We start from the raw sequence: 20754 nt of genomic DNA, 5'->3' as shown, positions 1-20754 counted from the left end.
GGACGTCTCTGCTCTTGTTGGCTCCATCTGTTTGCATTTTTCTGCTAGATTTATTCAGTTTATCAGAAACAGATTTGTATTCATGCCAGGGATTTTACTATAATCATTGGGGGGGTTCTGAATCCCAGCCACAGTTCTTGAAATGTCTTCTTCTTTGTCATCCTTAGTACGCTGACGCTGCATGTCTCCACTTCTGCAGCTGAGTCCTGCTCCAGTTCAGTACTCAGGAGTTGCGAGGGAAGCTACAGACAACTTTCTTGCTCTCTATGTGCTGTTTGTGTGGCAGGAAGGGGTTAATATGATGATAATTGCTGGCACTGGTGCAGAAAATAAGTATTTGTTCAATAACAAAATGTCACCTAGATACTTTGGTGTAACAGGGGTTGGTAATGTCAGAGGTCAGATTTTTCCTGCAGGTCTTAAGCTGTTCTTTAGGTCCAGTCTTCCACACAGATCTTCTCAAGAGCTGTGATGTATTTAGGCTGTTGCTGGGCCACACAGATTTTCAACTCCCTCCACAGATTCCCTGTGGGATTGAAGTCCAGAGACTGGCGAGAACCCTCCAGAACCTTGACATGCTTTTTGGTTACTCGGGCAGTGTGTTTGGGATAATAGTCATGCTGTTTCATCCTCAATTCTCTGGCTGGTGGAAAAAGGTTTTTGTCCAAAATCTAGCCAAACATGGCCCATTAATCCTACATTTAATATAGATCATTTGTAGAAAAACAGCCTCAAACATGATGTTTCCACCCCCATGCTTTATGGTTGGTATGGTGTTCTTGGCATGCAACTCAGTATTCTTCCCCTCCAAATCAGTGACAATTATACCAAATTAGTGACATCATGTGTCACCATGGTAACCTTTGGTACTATGTTCTCCTCAGGTCATTGACCAGTTTCACGTGTAGTTCTGGTCTGTTTCCTCACCATTCTTCAGATAATCAGGTGAGATTTTTCATGAAGCTCCAGGTGGACCAGATGCTCAGTTTCTTCCATTTCCTAACAATTGGTCCAACAGACGGGTTTTTCACATCAAGCTGCTTGTTTATCATAGTTTGGTTCATCCCAGTCTTGTTCAGGTCTGCAGTCTTATCCCTGGTGTGCTTTGATAGCTCTTTGGTGGAGAGGTTGCAGTATGACTTTTTAAGGGTGTGGCCAGATAACCAGTACAAACAGGTGACGTTAACACAGGAAGTAATAGGTCTGTGAGGAAGACAATTCTTGCTTGTCCATAAGAGATAAATATTTATTTTCTGCACCTTTATTTGAAAATCAGACAATGGGTTTTCCAGGATGATTTTTTTTTAACTTGACTGACAAAAACTGCATCCAGTTCAAAGGAGTTTCTTATTCAAACATTATTATTCCTAGATTTGTTTTTTCTCCTGTGGAGAGAGATCCAGGCATTCACAGACTTGCTGACAAGTTCCTCCCTATTTCAGATCTCCGTCTAATGCTGGCAAAGTAAACATGAACCCAAACTCTCTTCAAGGTTTAAATCATGAGAATATTTTTCTAAACCAATGATTTGCGCCATTTGAAAAATAACTAACTTTTAAAGTTAGCAGTAGCTCTACCTTTTTATATTTTAATCACTTGACATTTTTATAAAATTAAATTGGTGATTCTGACTTTAATCCGGGCTGCACGGTGGAGCAGTGGTTAGCGCTCTTGCCTCAAAGGAAGAAGGCCCCCGGTTCAAGTCCCAGCTGGGGGACATGAAAAACACAACATCGATGGGGGACCTTTCTGTGTGGAGTTTGCATGTTCCCCCCGTACATGCGTGGGTTTTCTCCGGGATCTCCGGCTTCCTCCCACCGTCCAAAAACATGCTTCATAGGTTGATTGGCAACTCTAAATTGTCCATAGGTGTGAGTGTGAGAGTGAATGGATGTGTGATTGACGATATTCTACCCTGCGACAGACTGGCGACCTGTCCAGGGCATCCCTTGCCTTCGCCCAAGTGGCCGGGATAGGCTCCAGCAACCCCGTGACCCCGAAAGGGAATAAACGGTCAAGAAGATGAATGAAAAAATGAATGAATGAATTTAATCCAAATTAATCTGAGGTAAAACCATCCATACTTTGAAATATTTGGATAGCTTAGAGGAGTTACCCAGCATCTTCTCAAGCCTGTGTGATGAGTCTCTTACTCTCAGAGTTTCTCCTATCTGGTGTTGAGGGCTTTCTGTCTTGCATGTCTCTACAAAGGTTGATGAAGAGCTAAATCAGATATGTTTGAGCAGAGCAGCATAGAAATCATGCAGGACAGAGATTGAACACCTTTATGTAACTAGAATGTTAAGTATGCAGAGGACGCCATCAGAGTTGGAGAAACTTCCAGTCTGTCGCTTAGAAAATAACCAAAATCATCATCACGAACTTCAGAAAACCACACCCACTCTTCTTAAATGGAGTAGAGGTGGAAACAGGAAACACCACAAGAATGTTTCTCTGCTAACACCAAGACCCAGCAAAGGAGCTTTATTTTAGAAGAGGAATAAATCATAAAATAAGCTGCGTCTGGCCTTCTACTGCTCCACCGTGGAGAGCATGCTCTAACTGTCTAAAGCTGATGTGATCTCCTCCACAGCTGAGGGCAGCAAGGCGGGGGGCAGTGTTGTGAAGATTTCTCCCAAAAAGATAAAAATCACTGATTCCCCTCTGGCTTCCTGGTAGGACAACAGCAAATCCTGCTGCTCCATCCAGAACATCTCCTGTTTGTCCTGCTGCCCTCTGGACAAAGCCTCAGGTCCGTCGAGTTTCACAACTCCAAACTTTCAAAAGGTTCTTTGGGTTGTTATTCTTGATAAATTATTCTCAATAAAAACAAATTCTTCTGCACGTTTCCATTTGTAGTCAGTAGATGGAGTTGTTGCAACGCGTAGAAATCAGAGTCAACCTCCAAACCTGGATTTGTCTCATAAACAAAATTACCTTAAAGCTTTTAACCCTTGTGCTGTCCTAGGCACTTTAACATTGGGAGTTGGGTCATCTAGACCCACTAGACAGTGCTCTGAACCTTTTTTCTTCAATGATTTGTGATCTTCACTGGTGTCCATGGATTACCTGAAATCTTTCAACCTTTATCCACCTTTGTCATGATAGGGAGAACACGTCAATGTAAGGGGGGGGGTCATCTAAGATAGCACAAGGGTTAAAGCTTTTAAATTGACAAAAAAACACCCATAAGAATGTTGTATTTGAGTCAAACTCTCTTATTAGGTTTAATAATTGATATGTAAAAATGTTTTTACCTCATCTTTTGTCTGTGATGAAATATGGGCACATCTTTTTTAGATTCACAGTGGATTTTACCAGCTGCTTGCCTTTCAGATCCATATCCATTTTGAAACCATCGTAGATTCTTTCACCAAAGTTTCAGACTTTTACTTTCATAAAACTTCCGCCACGCTAGAGCGAGGACTTCTGAGACAGACGCGGTGAGCAGCTCCATGTTGGGCATTTCAGAAGGCCAATGCTGCAATTACATCTTCCCACGGCGAGTGAAAGTGGAGCTGAAGTTGGAAAAATATGTGAAGGAGGGGAAAAGATTTCAGGTAACAGGCCGAGTGAGACAGGAAGTCAAATAACAGGATGTGGAGCTCATTTTCCATGAAAACAAACTGCTTCAACGTTCAGACCTTAATTTATTATCAACTCTTTATGGCTTCATTAATCAACATAAACTCTTTCGGGGGTTTTTAGCAACAAAATGAACATTCTTTCACAATAAACAACATTTTCTTTCTGCTGAGCATGAATCTGGTTTAGCCGTGCTTATATTTGTTTTCAACACACTAGCAGATAATCTAATTTAACCTCCAACTTGTTTGGGGGTTTGGGAAGTTTGTTTAAAGATTGAAAAACTGCATAAAATTGTATTTTAAACACTTCTCTGGAATACAACAAAGTCATTTAACCTCAAGTAAAGCAACAACAGAAAAAGGAGCACATAAGACAAAGCTTCAGACTCAGCAAACATACCAAAATATTGACATTATGCAAATATTAACAGACTGCATTTGAAAAAAAATTGAACACAGAAAAGAACAGTTTGAACTATGACTTATAAGAAATACTTACACAATTTAATCTCCTTTATATGGATTATCAGATGCAGACATTGATGTCTTGTGGGTTTGTCAACAGTTGTTTTCAGTATAGCATAAAGTGTTTCTTAGTCTTCTTGTATAATAGGAGAAAAAAAACTGTCAGACTGACCTTAAGGACTTAATATATTCTGACAAATCTGTCATCGAGAATTTATTAAAATCAGATTCCAGTTTCATAAGAAATGTCCCTTTTTTCGGTTTTAAGCATTTTTTAAACAGCATAAAACAAAAAAAATAAATGACTTATTTGTGTTCTCCGAAAGTGACGAAGCTTCAAAAATAACAGTTGAAATAAAAAGTAAAAATCCATCCAAACGTCTCGAATTGTTCTTTTTCTTTCTCCTCAGTCACAGCAAACACAGCGTCTGTGTTCCACTGAAATAGGTCATTTTTGAAAGTGTCAGATGTTTATATAAAAGAGTCCAGATAAAAATCAGTTGTGTCGTTCTCAAACACATGACCTTGACGTAGAGTCTGCTGAACGGTGAGGCGTGTGCCAGCTTTTTCCTTCAGTCTATGCAGGCAGCTCAACAAAGTTTAAATTATTTTATATATATATCAAAAACTCCTAACACATAAAACAACATTACCCAGAGACACTAATATTCCCTTTAACCCTTGTGCTATCTTAGATGACCCCCCCCCCCCCCCCCCTTACATTGACGTGTTCTCCCTACCATGACAAAGGTGGATAAAGGTGGAAAGATTTCATGTAAACCATGGACACCAGTGAAGATCACAAATCATTGAAGAAAAAAAGGTTCAGAGCACTGTCTAGTGGGTCTAGATGACCCAACTCCCAATGTTAAAGTGCCTAGGATAGCACAAGGGTTAATACTGTAATGTAAACACATCCCATTAACCAGTTGTGGTAAAGTAGCGACAATTCTGGTTTGCCGGTTATTCTAAAAACTTTCTATCTGCAACTTTGAAAACAGGAAGTCGTGTTTATTTATATCAATTTAGGATTCCAATCAGTTCAAAATGTCCTGTTTTGGTGTATTAAAAACATCTTGTCATCCTCATTTGTGTGATTTCTAAACAGAATCACTGCTAGTGTATCTGTCCGAAGCTTTTTCCTGCCTCTCTCTTTCTCCTGCGTTCCTTTGGTCCCACAGGAAAAGGCCTGGATTAAATCACTTCCCTCTACATTGTGATCCAGGGGTCAGACTAGACTGTGCTTCTGCTGTAACACAATTACAAACTGTCTGTCATGACATTTAGGAACAGCGCCCCTTTTTAAATCCCAAAACAGACTTAAAAAGCGCTCTTATCTGAGAGAGAATGGGTGGAGATTTACATTATTTAACATGAAAACAGGAAAAAGAAGAATCATCAAGTTTAAAATGAGATCACCACAAGTGTGGCCCATGCATACAAGTTATAGGCAAAATGAGTTTCATTTGAAAGAAAATCGATATTATTAGAGGACAGAACTGTACATCAACAGAAATTACTTTCAGTTTAGGCTAATTCATCCTGTTTGACAGTGTCCTTCAGAACTCAATGAGGAAGACTCCTTTACAGTTTTAATCAGAACAATCAATCAAAACAGGGATGCTCTGATTGGTCAGTTGATTGGTCAGCCTGACGAGGCTAACAGCACATGTGGTTGAGGATGAACGAATGAGGGGAAGGAAGAAAAAGGTTGGGCTGTGATTTCATTTTCGGATTCATGATTTTACCACAACATCCTCTGTGTTTTTCAGAAATCAAACCTCAAGGACAAACAGACTCCGAGCTTCAGCACATCTGTATTTCATACAGGTAACTTTCATTTGAAGCATCTGCCATTGTGCTTCTGTGCTGTCTCTCTTTATGTTTGGTTCCCTTCAGCTCAGGTTTTTCTCAAACATGTTTAGCGTCACCATGAGAGGAGATGCAGTAATGACAGTTGAAGCTTTCTAAAGATACTCTTCTAGCTACAATATCCATGGTGTCAGTAAAGGGCACAAAGAGGGAAACTGACCCATATGTTGATATTCTTTCTGCTTCAAATGTATTCTTGTTTTATTTTGAGGTTAGGATTTTATGGGTTTGTAATTCTGCAGAACTTTGACTCATTCCTCCTAAAATCTCCCTAAAAATACATTTGATAACTGAAACGTTTATTTTTGAAAAAGATTCTGAGTAAAACTTGCGACTCAGAAATACCCGGTTGCCTGTTTTGGTTTGCAGTCTAGAAGTTTTATTCGTGATATGATGCAGGTTTGAAACACTTGTCACTAAAATGAAAAACGGCTTTCACAGAGTTTGTCCTACAAAGTAACTACATTTCTGGTTCGAGTTCGGTTTTTCTCCTGCAAAGCGACACACTAATGAAGCTGAGACTAATGCCTTTGAAATGTTTCAGCATTTCTTCTTCAAAAAAAGGTGAAATCAGATTTTGTTGGTGGCTTGGTGACAGTGTTGATAGTGATGAATCACCAAAGTGCTGGATTTTGTTTGAATATCAGATGAATCGTTTATGTTTACTGATTAAAGACACAGATATTGAGGCTTTCCCTGAGATTTAAAAATGTTCACATCTTAAGCCTCTTGGTTGTGGACACCGATCAGAAACTTCCAGTGTTTAAGCTTCACTCATTAAGGCAAAATGGAATCTTTTTACAGATGGGAAATCTAGATCATCTTGTTTTTTGGAAATATATGTTTTACTCTGAGCTTTCACGATTCCAGAGAAATTCAGTACTTATAACCTCTTAAAACCCCAAAAGCTCTTGCTTGATTACCTGTTTTTTGTTCATGTTCCCAGGGTCCCAGTTCAGCAGAATTAACTACTGTGTTAATATAACCAAAAAGTGATGTCCATGTATGTGGACGCCAGGTCTAAAGAGGATAAGATGAGTAACATGGATTCAAGCAGCTTTGTTTTTGGATTTTGGGGGCTATAATTTTCTTTTTTTGACAGGGATTTCATAAAAAATACACAAAAACATTGTCTTTAGCTTCATATAAGTCTGAGTTGTACTGGAGGTGACCTTTCAGAATAAAGCACTTGCGTAATTTCCTCTTTGGGAAAGAAAAAAACATTAAATGTAACAAAAGTAGAAGGATTCCTCTAAACAGACCTTTAAGAATTACAGATTTGATTTTTCATCATCTTAAATAATAGAAAGAGTGACCGAAGTTCTCTTCTGATCCATTTTACAGTAGGAATCGCTGTTTTTGTGTCATTTGTTGCATTAAACTCAGTTCCTATTCATGTCAAACAATGTTGGAAATTTTGTAGTTTATATCTTATGTTCTTTGGTTCCTTTGGACTCTTTGAGCGCCTTGTGACTCTAAAGCATTGAATCTGTCAAAGATGGACTTTCTCTTGAAGACTGTATCAGGAGGGAACAACATTCTCGTACTCAGCATGGTCCGAGTCCTCCAGTTCGATCCCTGGCACCAGGCTGTAGTACTCAGTGGACTGAGTCATGTAAGCTTTCTCCCTGTCGGCTGAGTCTTTCAGCACCTCTGTCACGCTGACCGTGTCCAGCTCCAGCTGGGTCTTGGCGGCCCCGTCGGGTCCCTGAGAGCCCTGCTTTCCTTCTGTGAAACTGGAGCAAAGTGAAGAGACGTGTGGTAGAGACTCTACAGAGCCCACCTTGATCTCCACTTCTTCATAGATGTCCTTACTGCTGTCCAGAAGCGTGGGGGTCTGGTCTGGGGGTTGATGGTTCTTCAGGATCCCCTGCTTGCTGCCGTCTCCATCTTTCCAGTGCTCGTGGGCTGAAGGCTGCTGCTTGCTGAGATGTTTCTGGATGTGGCTGCTGGAGCCAAGAGCCCTCTTTTTTGAGGAGCCAAACACGGGAGCCTCCTTCTTCTTTTTCCTCTTCCTCCCACAACACCAGCAGAGCAGCAATGCGGAGAGAATAATGAGTGGCAGCACGATGAAGAGAGCTGTGAGGCTGGCTGGACGACACATGTCATGTTGTCTCAGAGACCAAACCATCTTCCCAGCGACGTGGCGAGGAGAGAAACAGGTCAGGTTTCCCACAAGATCTTGAAAAGCTGAGGTCCTATTAGTCTGCCCTCCAACATTCAGAGCTTCTAGTAACAGACAAGAGCAGTCCCACTGGTTCCCATCCAACTCTAGCCGCTGGAGATGGGGTAATTGAAGCACATCTTCAGGGAGGGAGTGTAGCTGGTTTCCATGCAGGTATAGCCTCTGGAGGCTGTTAGACTCCTGCAGAAAGCCCTCAGGAAGCTGCTGAAGAAGGTTCTTACTCAGATCCACCTCAGTCAGGTTAGGCTGGCTGGCAAGAAAGTTCCTTGGCAACACAGTTAGTCTATTGTGATCCAGGTAAACCTTCTGCAGTGAAGAAGACACCTTGCCATGACTGTGAATGAAGCTGATGTTACAGTTGGAAAGATCCAGAATCTCTATGTTTGTGTCGTTGTTGAACACAGACCAAAGCACGTGGGTGAAAGCCGAGCCAGAATAGTTCAGGCAGCAACCCCCAGCAGCAAGTTCAGAGGGAACCTGGGGGAGAACGGTGGCTTCTGGACAAACACATCCATCAGCGAGATCCATGTGCCCCACCCATACAGAAAGCAACAGCAGGCTCCAATGGAAGGGCATGTCTGAAACACAAATAGATGTTTAAAACGAGTGACCCCATCTCACCAGGAAAATAGCCTTGCCTCCTCTTCCTCACCTAATTTCTCCACTGGTCTCCTTTGTACACAAACAAGGATGTAAATATGCCTCTAAAGTCCTCGGCTCCTCTGAGGACTCCTGGTTGCCGCGAGAACTGTAGAAGTTGGCATGGCAACACGGATCACTGGGGAGCAAGAGTCCGGTGTTCAACTGTGGGAGAGGAAACAGATGCTGCCGTGAGTCTACTGTGATGGTTGTTCATCGCCAAGACGGAGAAAAACAAACAGCAGAAAAAAATCTAGAGAGAAAGGTTCTCTCACAGTCAGCCACTAATCGAAGGTCAGGCAGAAATGATGACTCAGTCAACCTAAACAAAAAAAAATGTCATTAGATGTCGTGTTGGTGGATGTAGTTCAAGATTTTAAGACGCTTCGTCTTTACTCAAATACGTCTTCACTAAACAACAAATTAAAAGTATTCATAGTCAAAATGTAAAGTAGCGCTCTAATATTAAATCACACAACAAATGTACTAAGATGAAGCTCAAACACAGCTGTGTGAGATGATACCTGAAACCACAGGTTCCTAACCTGTCCACAATCCTGCGTGTGTGTGTGTGTGTGTGTGTGTCTGTGCACACCTGTGCAGCCAGAGGAAAGTGACATATTTGAAAAAAACGTCCCCCGTTCACAAAACAGCTTTCCAGGACTGAAACTGTCTGAGAGATTTTTGAGTTTCATTTTTTGAACAGCTATATTTCATTCCTTTGACTCACAAATCACTGAAATGTTGGTATAAAGCAAAGTGGCTTTTAGATTCACGTTTGCCTATGATCATCAGTTCAGCTGAAACCCCAATGTCCCACGCTGGTGCTTTATCCTGAACGCTCACTGCAAACATTACAGAGACCTGTTTACTCTGTTCTGCAAAGACAGTTTTACAACACAATTATCAGGTTTTTCAAGACAATTATTTAGGATTGTATTTTTCAAACTATAGATTCAGACCAGCGAACTCCAACACTCACCAGCTTTTTCCGTGTCCGTTCAAATATGACCGTCTGGACCCTCAATGAGCCCTGATTGCTGCAGACTGACCTCTAATCTTCTCAACGTGCTGCCCTGCATCTCACACAGCTGAGCTGTAAATACAAAAAGGGCAGATTTTCAGATTGGATGCGGACAGGCAGCAGAGGCCGACTTCTGGACAAAGACAGGAAGTGAGTCACTGGAGGGGAACATTGAACCTGCTGCTTCTAGACGTGATCTTAAATCTCCCACGTGTGTTCAGTGAAGAATGAAACCTCATGGAGAAAGCAGCAGCTCCAACAAAACGAACAATAAAATAGATTGTTGTGTCACTTCTGAGAGCTCAACAGTCCTATATCATGTAAAATCTTCTTTTTTGAGCTTTTAAGTGTATTATAATGTTAATTCCTCACAAAAAACATCCCTAACAACTCATTCCTGCCTCTCTGAGTATTCCTCTAAAAACCTGCTCTCTGAGTGATCCACCAAAACCAGGAGGTCCTCACATTGTGACATCACAAAGTGTGGAACAGCCCCTTCCAGGAAGAGTCTGTGCTGCCAGGCCCGCCCCCAGGCTAACAGACACGCCTACTTCCTCAGTGGAGCTAGCGCTGATCGGCTAAACACTTTCATTTTATACTCACAATACACGCACATCCATCTTTGCAAAAGTTAGGACATTGTTTGTTTTAGTGGGAAAAACTCAGACACGCTGCAGAGGCCGACTCCAGGATGACGTCATGAAATGGGCGGTACCCACAAGGAGCAAAAGGCGGAGCCTCAGAGATCGAGTCGTCTTACTTCTGGGTGGAAAAATGAACTGTAAAAATAACTAAGTTATTAAAAAAAGGTTTCTTAGTGGGCCACAGGTAATATATGATAATATATATGGATATAGTTTACTCTAAAAGGCGTAAGAATAGAATGGTACAGACCCATTAAGCACTAACTTGCACAGGTAAGTCTTAGCTTTGGTTTTTAGTCTTAGCTTCATTTGGTTTTGTCTTAACATGTGTTCTTAACTTTGTGAATTTTACAGACATATTGAGTTAAAACATGCATAAAAGCCTGACGTCTTTTTTTTAAACTAAACTTTAAAGTCTTGTTTTATAAAAGGAAAAGATCCAATAGTCAAAGCTATTTGCAATGGTCTTTATCTAAATATCTTTATCTAAAATCTCTTTTTAGCTGCAATCTCTGGTAAATTATGGTATTTACAGCTGCAGCTGGACAGCCGGTAAACATGGCAAACAGGTAAAGCTGTGGCAAAAGACTCGAATATGCAGACGACTGGTGGGGATAACGTTTGACTTCTCTAAAAACTGCAAAGATAAAAACAAGAGTGACTCCAAGCCCAATCAGACAGACACGACACAGTCTGAGGGGAAAGATTTAAAGCCCCCCCCCCCAAAAAAAAGTAAACTAAAGAGATGCAACCATTAAACAAGCAGTTACATCCTTTAGTAAAAACAATAACTCTTTAGTGCATTGTCTTACATTTATCTTTGAATGAAGCCCAGCAGGTTTATAAAGTATAAAGTTAATCAGGTGATGCCGCTTTTATCAAATTCCATTTGAATCTTCAAACAAATCACAGCTGACGGAAAATCATTTGCTCCATTTTTCATTTTTTAGCTTCTTTTGGATTCTGTTTCCAACAAAAACACAACAGTCACACGCCTGCATTCTGTTGTTTATTTTGTCACAGGTTAAGCCCACACCCACTCGTTTTCCTACTCATGAGCCCTTTTTGGGATCTGACTAACGTCGGGCTCTTACTGTGAAACCGTGTCACAGCAAAAAACTATCTTGTTTGTGTTTTTAAATTAAAAGCAAAAGCACCAAAGTAGCATAATGGGGAAAAAAATTAAAAACTGTAATAATTCTGTGTGCAGAAAAAAGGCCAAATTAAAAAAATATTTGTGAAAACCAAAAAAAATCCAATTGTTTCTCGTCTTGTAAAAGCAAAAGACTTTTACCAGAACAGTGGACGTGGTGGGCTCTGCCAAACTTCGGCTGGCGCCGCTCATCTGCTCTGCCACCAGGCAGCTGGCCTGCCTAGAATGAATGAATGCCCTCTGAGGCCAATGGGGGCAAAAACAGGTGGGGCCATCACGGAAACTACGGACAAACCCATTTGGGGCCCACTTTTGCTGCCCACCTTTAAACTCTATGGGGCCCACTTGGCCATGCTGGCTGGGTAGTTGGAATGTTTTACATTAATACGAATAAAATAAAGTATGTAAGCGGACACAGAAATCAACCACACATATGGTAGGGTGATATAAATGTGATCAATTTAGGCCAAATCTGGTAGAAAAGAGTTTGCGTTGTAACATTAAATCAGTGACACTAAACAAGCAATAATCTGAAATGTTGGTTTCCAGCAGATGCAGCAGTGGTGTGCTTGGTTTTTTTATCTATTGCCGTTCATTTTTAATGAAAGGTTAACAACTGCTGTTACTATCTTCTTTGTGCTTTTCCTTTATTTCTTAGTTTAGTTTAGATCTAAATACATACGTTTTAATCTGCAAATGTCTGGACCTTCTTTCTCTAACTCGTCCTTAGGCTGCAGTCACTTCCTCCTGCTTTAGGATCAGATGGTTGAATTCCCACATTTTAAGCACCTTCAAAGTTTGATCATAAATTCACAGTTTCTGAGTGCATTTAAAGCTCTGCAGTGTTTGTCTTCACAGATACGCTCTGTGTTTATTTAAAGCCTGCAGCCTTCTGTTCCCTGTAACTGTATTGATTTGCATGCAGTGTGTCTCTGTGAAAAGCATTTGGTCTCTCAGCTCTCAACACAGGTGATTTCAAACCTACGTTATGTAAAGAAAGGGGAGAAATTTGGCTTCCAGACTCATCTAGACAGTAATCACTGGTCTTAAATGACTAGAAGTTCAGTCAGGACAGCTTTTGTAAGTACACACATTCAGCCGTTTAGATAACTTCATTCCTGAGGAGTCAAACTCCCATCTCAGTCAGATAACAGGAAAGGTGTAAAGGTTGGAGCAGTGGATCTGCCTTATGTAAAGATCCTGCAGATTTATATCAAGCAGAATAAACTAGCTGAGCCTTGGAGTGTAAAAACACTTCAATGCTAGACTGCAGCTGACCTTTAAAAGCTCTGGGAGTGAAGCTGTCATCCAAACTGAAGGTTTAAACCCGGAACGTGGGAATGATCTGTCTGGAGCATCTCTGAAATACCACTTTCTGCATCCTTTCATCACAGACAGAATCAGAAGAGCACAGGATGTGACTCCAAAACGGTTTTAGACACTTTTCTATGCCAGAGGTTGATTCACATTGACAACTAGACAAACATTAAAATTCACCTCAAGGCTGAGATGAATCCAGCAAAATGACCTGAATATACATCCAACTCACCTTTACTTCAGTAATCACAAGAGATTATTACAAACTGTGCTGATTAGAACGAGTTGATGAATAGAAAACAAGAAATTGAATTAAACCAATACATGAGTAACCAAAAGAGTTCATGAAACCTTTTTTTATATACCTGTTGCTTTCTGAAGCTCTGGTGCAAAGTTTCCAAAGTGTCCCGTCTCTCCCTGCATCCATCCGACGGTCCGGCTGCAGCTCTGCTGATCCGGATCTGAGGGTGGGTCTCCTGACGTCATGTGCATGCGCGGACAGTTCGTATGTTGGATGCAGTTCAGCCGAAACGCGACGTCCAGTGAGCAGAAACAACCAGCGAGGAACCCGCAGAGCTTAGTGCAGGGTTTAAGCAGCAGTAGTGCGGTGAAAGGGCGCCATCTGCTGGCGAGGCCACGTCAGAGCCCCATGAACAAATGAAGAGCCACTCCAATGAGATTCAAGCACAAACTCAATGGATGCAAGAAATGTGAAGCTGCTACAAAACAAGGGGCCCAATGCTCAAATGTAACTTGAACTATCAAGATATTTCTAATTGGAATAGCTTTTGATGTAAGTAAATAAGACCTCCTAATGCAGCAAATTAAACAGACGTCCATTTTCAGTTCTTTAGAACCGATCAAATGTTGTGGAACTGTTGTGCGTAGTAATAAGGTGGAACAGTGACTTTGAAGGTTTTTAGTTTGGAAAAAAATACTTTTATCTTTAGGTTTAATTAATAGCATATACCATATACGGTTAGTGAAAATTATGCTACTGTCATTTGCAGTGAGGATTAAGAAAATCATAGAAAAATGTGCAGAATACACAAAATACAGAGAGTTTGAGGATAAAATTGATTAAAATGTTCAGGCCTGGGAGCTTGAGGGTTCTGCGCAGTATCTTAGCTGTTGCTAGCACTGTGCTTTTCTGGACTGAGAGGTCTGAGGTCTTTCCAGGTATCTGTTGTAGCCACTCCTCCAGCTTGGGGGTAACTGCCCCGAGTGCTCCAATTACCACAGGCACCACTGTCACCTTCACTTTCCAGGCTTTCTCCAGTTCTTCTCTGAGTCCCTGATATTTCTCCAGTTTCTCATGTTCCTTCTTCCTGATGTCCTGTATATATTGTCTGTATTTGTGTGTTCATACGTGCGTGTGTGTGTGTGTCCAGACTCTACCTCTTGCAGGAGATGACTCTCGCCTCCTTTTTCCTCCAATCACCAGCCTGGCCGGGAAGCATTAAAGCCTCAGCAGCTCCTGATCCAGTGGTAGCTGAAATCCCTGAGAGGGATCCATTTCTCAGCTTTTCCCTGCTGCCGGACCTGGCTTTTAGGAGCCTGTGGAAAAAACCTGGTTTTCTTTTTTTGTTGTGGTCTTCTTTTCTTGTATTGTAGTGACACCAAACCCAGGTGGTGTTGAAAGACTGGAGTGCAATAACGGAGCTCGGACACAAACTTTCCTTTTTACTATAAGTTTCTCTTGCACGGTCAAACACATGCCCCCTAAAGTTCCACTCCTGTAATTGCAATTGTAAATGCACCAATCCAGAACACTGTATATAGGCGGTTACATTAGAAAATGCCGAGTAGTGCCTGTGAATTTGAGTCAGTTCACTTTTGTAAGCCTCATCTTTTCTTCCGCACCTGTCCATATAATGAACGGCTGCACTCTCAGTCTAAACGCTACCGGCTCCCTCCCCCTGGAGTGGGACGTAGCACCATCACCATTAAAAAGCAAGGCAGTAAAGGCGCCCCCTAACATGAGGCACGAGAACTGCTGGCCTCACCCAGTGGCTTTTTTGCCGGCGTTTAGCGCTCAGCACAAGAAACACGTCCCTCACATACAGTTATTTATAAAAACAAACACTGTACATCACATACATCTGCTAAATTATGTAAACTCAGCTCATATAGTACAAGTGATTGAACCGACATACAGAGAGACAGCAGTACCGTCTGAGTGCATAGGTATTGCACAATCCAAGGTGAGGCTCAGCGGGCTGGTGCCTCATCGCACGTCACTTCTTAGTATCTGAACGGCAAATGCGGAAATTCAGCAATTTTGAAAAGAAAAACCCCCAAAAATGGTAAATTTAAATGGAAAATGACTGCAGAGCACAAATTACTGATTAAATATAATAATTGAATTTATTTTTTCTCTTTTCTTCCCATAATGACAGGTGAGGCACAGCCTCACCTGCCTCTCCTGACTGCACGTCACTGGTTTTTCTATAAATTTACAGTGCTACCCATCTGATTTCTGTTTCAATATTTGGGGTTTATTTGCTGATTTTTTTTCAGTCATGAGACACCTCTGGTTCATCACAAAAGCTCAGACAGCTCAAAACGCTTGTAACAAGACAACAGCTATTTCCAGTGGTTCCTGAATCGCTCTAACCAAAGGTTGAGCCTCGAATGGAGAAATAGCATCAACTGACTCGCTGAGGAAGATAATCACGGAGAAACACACACACTTTTTTAGGGGTTTTCTCCGGGATGCTCCAGTTTCCCCCCTATAAAAAAAACAAAACCTTTCCACGCACAGAAGAATTAGGAGTGTGACGATGTGTCTGACCATAATATTCTACATGTAAATAAATATATCAAATCAGAAGAAACAAGCGAAATGGAGACTGAATGTTGGGATTTTTAATAATAAAGCAATTAGAAAAGACACTGATATAAAGCAATATTTGGAGGAATATGATAATGGAGCGGTATGGGATACTCCTTAAGCAGTAATTAGGTAAAACTAACAGTAAAAACAACATGGTTAAGGTAAAATAGCAATAAAAACTGTAAAAAAAACAACCTATAAAATGAAAAGAACTTGAAAAACAGTTCATGAAAAGAAATACAACATAAATAGATTAAAAATAAAACTTGGAAAAATAAACTTTTTTACTTTGATCTAACTTAATTATTTTCTTCAGATAAGATAACTAAAAATCTTTTTTTGTTAAGTCTGTTTAAAAATAACACATAGTTTTCAGACAGTTATTTTGCTTTAATTCAAATTAATTCAATTAAGTAGGTGTAACTTTGGTGCTGCTGTTAGATCGGCACCGCAATGGACTGTGGGATATCATTCCTTTGCCTGTCTGGACGGATTTGGGTTTAAGTGTGGCTTTTTGACAAAATGTGTTTAGTTGTTTAGCTGTTTTACTGTGTTTTACCGTGTTTTGCCAAGTTATTTTGTCCTACTTTGCTTAAGCCTTTGCACCATGAGTGAGAGTGAAGGAGAGGATGATGAGTTTATATAGCACCCCTACCAGTTGTTGTGGTAATGGCTATGATGGAAAATTATTCAATGAATTAATACTCAATGTGTATTTTTGTCCCGTCCTTTTTATAGTCATAAAAATGAGCATATCTGCCGGCTGAAACTTAGACATATGAGAGATCAAGAAATATAATTAATTAAGATGGAAAAAATATTAATTAAATAGGAGTAATATGACATTTAGTCAGATAAATACATAAATTTGAGTTGTATAAACAATTATTGGGTTTTATAGATGTAAAAAATTAGGTTGAATAAGTTTAACTCAATTATTTGTTACCAATAGAAGTAATTCATTTAAGTTGGCAAAATTGGATAAGTTATATATACATATAAAATGCGTCACAAGGAAAATGGAAACAAGATCATACACTCGTGCGTTTACTTTGTCTGTTCTTCTACTACAACCAAAAACTCTTTCTTTTGCTGATGCAGCCGTATTACTTTTTGATGGACATATAATCTTCATACGCCGTCATTAAAACCTCAGACTCCGTCTCACTGAAGTATAGCGCTTTCTTTTTTTCCCCACGCGTTTCCATGGTGACTCCAGAAACCGGCGATCCATTGAGAATGTCTTTATGTACCTGGGGGGTATTCCAGGAAGCATGTTTAAACTAGCCTGACTTTAAAACTGAACTATGGCTGAAGTCCGCCTGAACTTGCTTACTCTGGGTATGTCGGTTCCTAAAGACCGGATATGAGTTGGTGTAATTACGCTCAACTTGGTAACCCTGGGTTAATGCACGTGCACAGCAGGTACATAAAGACATTCTCAATAGATCGCCGAATTCCGGAGTCACCATGGAAACGCGTGGAGAAAAAAGAAAGCGCGACACTTGAGACGGAGTCTGAGATTAATGACGACATATGTAGATTATACGTCCATCAAAAAAGTAACACGGCTTCATCCGCAAAAGAAAGATTTTCTGCTTGTAGTAGAAGAACAGACAAAGTAAACGCACGAGTTTCTGATCTTTAAACAACTAAAAACATTTGGTCAAAAACCCACACTTAAACCCAACTCAATAATTGTTAATACAACTCAAATTTACACATTTATTTAACTAAATGTCATATTACTCCAATTCAAGTACCGTAATTTCCGGACTACAAGCCGCTACTTTTTTCCTGCGCTTACAGCCCTGCGGCTTTTTCAGTGACGCGCTTAATTTATGGATTTAATTAGCGGCAGCCATGTACGTATTTTCGAACTCAGTGAATAGTTTGAATTCTCTATCTAACACCAAGCACAAGGCTTTTTTATATTCAACACACCTCTTAGCAGCCAAACAGCATGGACTTGACTTCAGGTCTTAGACACTTCAGTCATGGTTCAACAAAACGAAACACGCATGCCCGGCCGCATCCCAGAATCCTTTGGGGCCATTAGACCCAACGTGCACGTGATCGCCGCTACAATATGATGAAGCTTTCAAGTTAAAAGCAATCGTTAAAAGCAGCGTAAAAAAGTCCATCGTCACCAACGGGTTTGGAAAAGCCGGTTTGCTGCGTGACGGAGAGAACAGCGCATGGAGTGAATTTACACTCCATTTACGGTTTCTAAGGAAACCGTAAAAGCGGAATTTTGCTTTGAAAAACTCACAGCCTCCGTGTGAGCTGGAGACATCTTCTCCTGCTGATTGAGCTGCGGGGCCGATGGCAGTCTGAAGGCTCCCACACGTAACAACGCACCCGCCCCTCATACACAAAACGTACAGTTTTAAGTCCGATTGCTCTGCACAGAAACGATTTGCTCCGTCCACCGGCGCAACGGGGACGAAGTGCTCCTCCTTGAAGCTGCCCTGGCCAGAGGTGTCGGAGTAGATAGGAAGGGGAGACAAGGAGCGCGCGGGGCGGGAGCGGAGCGCAGAGGCGTCCGCGGAGTGCAGAGGCTTCTGAATTCTGACGCACGCGCCGCACTGAGGCGCGCGTATCGCGCTGAGGCGCGCGCTTTTCAGTCGCCGCTGCTGTATTTTACCGTTGTGTTTTCTAACCAGTCCTGTTACTCCCATAACGCTGCTGCGACACAAGCGGAAGGAGAGCTTTTCCCGTTCACCCCTCCATGCACTGCTGCTAATTCTTAAACACGTACAACAGAATGGCGAGCCGGGCGTTGGCCCCGCCTTTAGCCCCTAAGACTCATGGGAAATGTGGAATCGCGGATGTAAATTTCCTCATTATAACTGAGGGATGTAATGTTGATTATATGGTTACTGTTTGTAATTTTATGTTAGATACCTAGATTGTCAATAAGTAAAAAAAAAAAATGAAATAAAAACACCATAACTGAGGGACTTGTGAACAGAATAGAGATCCATGCTGTTTGTCAGATGTCGATACACTTAAAAACGTGACCCAGAGGCAAAATTGGCACCACCCACAATGTGCTAATGAATTGCACTCACTCTGGGATGCTGGGCGTGATCTATCGGCTATCACATGCGCGGCGGCTTGTACTCTGATGCGGCTTGTGTATGTATAAAAGCAGTCAAACACGTGAATATGGGTGGGTGCGGCTTGTAATCGGGTGTGCTTTGTAGTCCGGAATTTACGGTAATCTTTTTTCCATCGTAATGAATTAAAATTCTTGAACTCTTATATGTCTAAGTTTTAGCCGGCAGATCCTCATTTTTATAACAATAAAAAAAAAAAACAGTTTGCACTTAGTGCATTCATTCATTTAGGAATTTTACAATTGTCAATATACCCTGCGACTGTAGGGGTGCTATTTAACCCTTGTGCTATCCTAGGCACTTTAATGTGGGAGTGGGGTCATTTAGACCCACTAGACAGTGCTCTGAACCTTTTTTCTTCAATGATTTGTGATCTTCACTGGTGTCCATGGATTACATGAAATCTTTCCACCTTTATCCACCTTTGTCATGGTAGGAAGAACACGTCAAAGTAAGGGTGGGGTCATCTAAGATAGCACAAGGGATAAACTCATCATCCTCTCCCTCCCTTTTACTCATGGTGTAGAAAGAATTAAACATAGTAGGACAAAATAACTAGACAAAACACAAGTAAAACAGCTAAACAACTAAACACATTTGGTCAAAAAGCCACACTTAAACCCAAATCCGTCCAGACAGGCAAAAGAATGATATCCCACAGTCCATTGCGGTGCCGATCTAACATCAGCACCAAAGTTACACCTACTTAATTGAATTAATTTGAATGAAAGTAAAATAACTATCTGAAAACTACGTGTTATTTTTAAACAGACTTAACACAAAAAAAAGATTTTTAGTTATCTTAACTGAAGCAAATAATTAAGTTAGATCAAAGTAAAAAAGTTTATTTTTCCAACATCCATACGTGGTCTTATCACCCTCTCATGGTGGAAAAAGTATTATCTGAGCTTCTTCATCCACTAAATCATCTTCAAATGGACACGCCATGCTGCTTCACCTCTCTGAAAACAAACTAACCTTCAACTAAACCTGCTCCAGACCAGGTTATGTTCAGAGCATGAGATACTATGGCAACTTGACATACCCTGAAACATACCTCCATTTCTGGAACCGAAAGCTAAGCTTATCAACTTCCTTAGCCTCAAACTTACCGTGGGAGCTAGCATAACCTGCTTTCTGGAATACCCCCCTTCCATACAAGAACCCTTTAAAATTTTATTATTATTAAAGATTACTGGAGATAAAGACTTTTTGTAAATAAATATATAAACAAATAAATAAATAATTTCTAAAAACATAGCCAGACATCCCCCCCACAGCCGCACCACTAATGTCATCAATGGTGATGTCATCAATGGTGATGTCATCAATAATAAGGCTGTGCATTGTTGACCTTTAGAATATAGACTGATGTAATTTGAGGTCCTAAATGATGTCATTTGAGGTATTTTTTGCAAATCATGTCATTTGACATCATCTGGAAAAAAGGTATAAATAGACCTAAATTTGTTCTTTAAGACATCTTAGCGTGGATCTGGACAGAGACATCTGGAAAGAAATACCTGAAAGATGTTTGTGAAAAGTTTTGCAATGCAAAGATTTCTGCTCAGGACAGCAAGAAAACTAGTCAAACGTAGTGTCATGATGAAGTCCCAAATCCTTAAAAGGAGAAAGAAAATGTTCTTCTTAAGACCAATTAAGCCTTCCTCCATGGAACAGCCCATGACATCTACACCCTTTACGACAAACATTGACGAACAACACAAGATGAACACTAAAGTCGGAATGACAAGTGCAGCACCCAAACAGACTGCAAACAACGGCTTTGTGAAATCTTCAACACTTAATAGTCACAACTTAACAAAGGACTTCTGCAGGTTTTCTAATGACTTCAACAACTGTTGGTTGAACGCCACCCTCCAAGCTATAATCAATATAAACACTGTGAG

At 40.8% G+C, this 20754-nt stretch overlaps 1 protein-coding gene across 6 annotated transcripts; it reads right to left on the bottom strand.

The window, feature by feature from the left end:
- Positions 1-3630: 3630 nt before the first annotated feature.
- Positions 3631-13391, bottom strand: si:ch211-106k21.5 (uncharacterized). 6 transcript variants are annotated; one of them, XM_078935275.1, is made up of 6 exons: positions 13252-13391; positions 9731-9844; positions 9479-9626; positions 9024-9070; positions 8762-8913; positions 3631-8687 (listed from the first exon to the last, which is right to left on the bottom strand). In XM_078935275.1, the coding sequence occupies exon 6, from the start codon at positions 8683-8685 to the stop codon at positions 7447-7449; it is 1239 nt and encodes a 412-aa protein (XP_078791401.1). In that variant the 5' UTR covers positions 8686-8687; positions 8762-8913; positions 9024-9070; positions 9479-9626; positions 9731-9844; positions 13252-13391; the 3' UTR covers positions 3631-7446. The 6 variants fall into 6 exon arrangements, with proteins under 6 accessions (XP_078791401.1, XP_020566350.1, XP_011484344.1 ...); XM_020710691.3 differs by having other exon boundaries at positions 9479-9593; XM_011486042.4 differs by lacking the exon at positions 9479-9626.
- Between the last annotated feature and the right edge of the window lie 7363 nt (positions 13392-20754).

The sequence above is a fragment of the Oryzias latipes genome, chromosome 17 (assembly GCF_053564925.1).
Source record: "Oryzias latipes strain Hd-rR chromosome 17, Olatipes_Hd-rR_3.1".
Taxonomy (NCBI): domain Eukaryota; kingdom Metazoa; phylum Chordata; class Actinopteri; order Beloniformes; family Adrianichthyidae; genus Oryzias; species Oryzias latipes.
Note: the sequence above shows the minus strand (reverse complement) of the source record. Positions and strands in the feature narration are given on the sequence as shown.